The 4,394-nt window shown below is 43.4% G+C and overlaps 1 protein-coding gene across 1 annotated transcript; it reads right to left on the reverse strand.

The window, feature by feature from the left end:
* Positions 1 to 471: 471 nt before the first annotated feature.
* LOC114440201 (neurexophilin-1) lies at positions 472 to 1,264 on the reverse strand (the record flags this gene model as incomplete). Its single annotated transcript, XM_028412521.1, has 1 exon — positions 472 to 1,264. A coding segment is annotated over one exon (780 nt), but the record flags the coding sequence as incomplete, so codon positions are not given.
* Positions 1,265 to 4,394: the final 3,130 nt, after the last annotated feature.

A 4,394-nucleotide genomic window follows, 5' to 3' on the forward strand; every position in this document is an offset into this window, starting at 1 on the left:
TCAGCGCTCTATGAAAATTAGAATTTATATGCAACTCTCTACCGGATCATATCACAGCATTTAAAATGCTTTGTGGCTTTGCAGAAGAGCAACACTGTAAAGGGTGATTAAAAGGACATTCACAAGTGGCTTAATGGAAGAAAGGAATAGCTGGTGAGTGGTTGGCATTTAGAAACTCGATTGAGGTAAAAATGTGCATGTTGGTGGTGTTTGATTTGCACAACCAGTCCACTTAATGAATGCTGCAGTCAAGCATTCCATATTATCTGCATACTGTAGTGTTTTGTTTTGCATATATGTTTCTTTTTTCATCTTAATATAGTCAGGCTACAGAGAGGGTTTCTTTAAGGTGTCTCACTGCCACTATGGCCTTAAAGATGATTCTCAGCCCTGTGTTCCTCCTCATATGTTGCAGTCACTCCCACTTTATCCCCCCTTTTCCTCTCTCCTCCTGCCTCTCCTTCCCCCCCTCACTAAAGATCTTCTAGCCCGAGGGCAGGTAGGGCATCTCGTTATGGTAGTTGTAGTCCGGGCAAACCTTTTGCACCAGGCGGTAGTCCGTGCTGTAGAAGGAAATATAGATACAGATGACCTTGAAAGGCTTAGAGCAAATCCAGGACACATGGCTCTGGATCTGCTCCTGGTAGCAGGTCTTGGACGGGTCATAGTTGCACAACGAGGTGCGTTTGCTGCGATCCACTTTCTCATAGTCCACACGGCAGTTGAATATCTTGGAGTCCTTGGGATAGACTACACTCTGACGCTCCAGGTCAAACTCCACTGCTTTGACAGGAGGCACCAGGTTGACTGAGATGTTGCCCTGTCCTGTTGAGTTGTGTCGGAAGTAGACGCTGAACGTGCCATTACCATGATCCACAATCTTGCCGGTGATCAGCAGGTTAAGCCTCACTGTCTTGATATTGGAATAGAAGTCTCCCCAGCCAAACATCTTCTTGAACTTGCCGGTCTTAACAATAGGCCGGCGTTTGACTCTGGAGCTGGAGGTGTCAGGTTTGAGCAGATCGCTGCCCAACATCTCCCAGAACTCCTGTTTAGAAAACTCCTGTTTGGAGAAAGGAACAGGGGAGCGGTAGGGAAGCTCCAGGGATGTGGCATTAGCAGCTCTGCTTTTACTGTGCAGCATCCAGCGGCTCAGGGGCGACAGGGGTGTCTGCCCACTCAGGAGGCCCACCGTCTTGGAGGAGTCATCTGAAGAGGTCTTAGGGCTGGGGGAGTCATCTTCCTGACCCAGTGCCACCTGGAGAGAGACGGTAGACAAAAGGGGTTCGAGGGAGAAAATAGAAAAAGAAGTAGATAATAGTTAATAGTGGAAAGAAACGTGGACAGAAAGCAAATGAAAGATTTAATCGATACTTAATTTACCGGTCATACCTCCTGTGGTGTTAACTGTGACATTCTATCAATGTTATATATATAAATAAGTGGTTGAAATTTTACAGGTACCGCTGTTATTGCATTCTTTTGTTTACTTCGGCTGCGAGAGAAAATACTCCTTTCTGTCTAGTTTTCACTGAGCCTATGTAATTCCCTAAGCTCACTAGTAATGGGCTCATATGCCTCCTTTGAGCTACTGGTGAGGCCAGAGGGATCAAAGCACAGATTCAAACTGAAAATCCACACCAAAATGAAATTCACACAAAGTGTGTTACTCCTGTGGTCTTGAGCAGTTTAATCAATAATAGTGAAGTTGGACAATTTTTACAAAGGGCAGTAAAAGAATAATGATTGAGAAATGCTTTCTTTAGATGCACCGTAAGGAGCAGTTAGCAGTCAACATTGCCAATATTTTCCAAGTTACCAACCCTCTTAAACAACCTCATTTTCACTGGAACTAAATTAGAAGATCATCCAACTGGAAAGAAATTGTTCATACATAAAAATCTTAACAGAACACAGTCAAAGGAGGAAGTCTGAGCTGTGTTTTTGTTTTAAAGTGAGCTTTTTGCTTCTTGAGCACAGCGGTGTGTGAGTCTGAGTACGGGGGAAACTATTATTGCTTCGAAACATTTGGTCGGAGGATCAAAGTGTTCGAGGAAGGGGAGGTGGGCAAGCGGGAGGGCCGGAGAATAAAGTGTAATGTCCAATTAAGACTTCCAGTGTTTTAATTAAAGAAAAAAATCAGTATCGGCACACACACACACACACACACAAAGCTGTCAGATGTTAACATCAACTGAGGGGAGGGAAAGAGGAGGGATGGAGATAAGATAGTGCTGCTGTGCTCAGCAGTGGCTTTGTGAAGAGTGTGTGAATGTGAGAGCAAAGTAATGGGTAATTATTCATTGGTAATGATCTATTAACAGGTATCTTCTGTCTAATGTGCCGTTGAAGAGCATTGTGTTGTGTCCTTTGGGTTTGGCGGAGGAGAACACACACATCATTTGTGAATTTTGGGTTGAGGTAAATGCAAGCAATAAGTGATGCAAATGTGAACAGTGGGGTAAGTTTGTGTGTGTGTGTGTGTGTGCTCTACCCAGAGAGAATTTTACAATGATGCATAATGCATGCATCCCTGTCTGTACTCTGATCCATCTACTGTCTTGACTGCCACGGCTTCCTTATACAGGCTTAGTCAGGATTATTAAGTCTGACTCATTTTTATTCCATTTTATGCAGGTTTTTCCAGCTCGCTCAGATTTGTTCACTTGCTCTGCAGTCAGTGAGTGATATTGATTTTCTGTCTCTCTAAAAACATGTATTTCCTTTCATAACAACGTGTATCGCATTTCAACTGCCTTGAAAGGATTCCCACAGATGTGCTAGTGGTCTGGTGTTTGGACTCAGATGAGAGGACTCCCCTCTTCCCTTAATCTGGCTTTATTCCCGCGGGGGTGTTACAGGCCAGACGCCCTCTGCTCTAGTTACCTGTCTGCTGCTACGCTACACTGCCGTTCTGATCCTTCAGCCTCCCCACAGGGGCCGATAACAGCCCCGACAAGGACTCCTTCCTCTTCAATCAGATAGTTCTGATAGCGTCTTTGAAATTCCCAAACTCATTAATAATGAACAAAAAAATGAAAGAGCTGAAGAGTTATTGATTTTAATCTTTTCAAACGAATCTTTGTTTTTTTTCAGAGGGGAGAGTCGGTGCTAGACAGGATGACTTTGATGACACCCCCGTTCCCCATGGCTCCTATTGAAGGACTAGTTTGTGTTTGATTTCTCTTCTTTAGTAAGTTGGTCGCTGCTGGGCACAGATGGTAGCTCTCTGCCTGCCTCCCCAGATAGCACTTAAGAGCCCCTGCGGTGTCCCACAAAAAGTCCCTTTAGGGTTATTGAAAAGTATGTCAGTCTTGATTTCTATGAGGAGTAGTTACTCCTTGGTTTTAAGATCCTGATCATTTTGCCAGTGACTCTCAGATGGTGCCAACACTGATATCTGAGCAAAAACATATTGCAATGCATTTCTTGCTTACACATAAAGCAAGCCATCCCTCCTCTGTCCCTCTCTTGCACTTGTCTTCATTAGAGAGCCTGAGACACTGGGCTGCAGGAGAGGAGTTGAAGTGAGTGCTGTGCTATTGTTGAACAGAAGATTTAAGTGTCTGGCACCGCTGGAGGTGTCACATTCAGTGTGCAGCATCATTGTCAAAGACAAATGATACAATGAGCTTAATATTGCAGTGAAAAAAAAAACCTGAGCTGCAGTGATAATGATTACAGCAGTAACAGAACACATCCTGTGCAATCGTCTACGTCGCATGTCTTGGTGTAATAGAACTTCATGTGTTATTTGTATGTTTTCAATTCAAGGTCACAGCGGTCGTGCAATTTTCAGCAGCGCATAACACATTTCTCCTCATTAAATATTACAACTAGCACCATGTTTCCACGCCACTCTGAAAAACTGCACACAGTTACAACTCTGTCGCCACTCTCCATTTAACGAGGGTAGTATATGAGGTGTAAGATCTAAGTATCAGCACACTTCCAACTTTGACTTTTGCATTGTAAGCATATTTAAATTACACAAAATAACCCGAGAGTTCCCTGTTGCTTTCACAGTGGCAAAAGATGAATGCACTGCCTCAGTGGAGTGGAGTATTTTCACATTTTAACAGGCGACGAGTGTTGTTTGTCAAGCACTAATGTTGTCAGCCAAGGATATTCATATCACTCTCGTGCTTTCATATTTAAAATACAGTCCAAGAAGTCATCCTTTGATGATGCACAACAAACGGTGCAGTAATTCAGTGTAGCAATAGGTGTGTACAGCAGCACGGTATTTTCAGTTTGTCTAACTTCCACTGTTCAGTCGGTCATATTTTAATGCCTCGCACTGTAAAACAATGTAATGCTGCTTTGAAAGACAAGAAAAACCTCTCTTCAGAGAAAGTTTGTTTTGTTTCATGAAGCTTGGCAAGATATATCCC

This window comes from Parambassis ranga, chromosome 8 (assembly GCF_900634625.1).
Source record: "Parambassis ranga chromosome 8, fParRan2.1, whole genome shotgun sequence".
In the NCBI taxonomy this organism is placed as follows: Eukaryota; Metazoa; Chordata; class Actinopteri; family Ambassidae; genus Parambassis; species Parambassis ranga.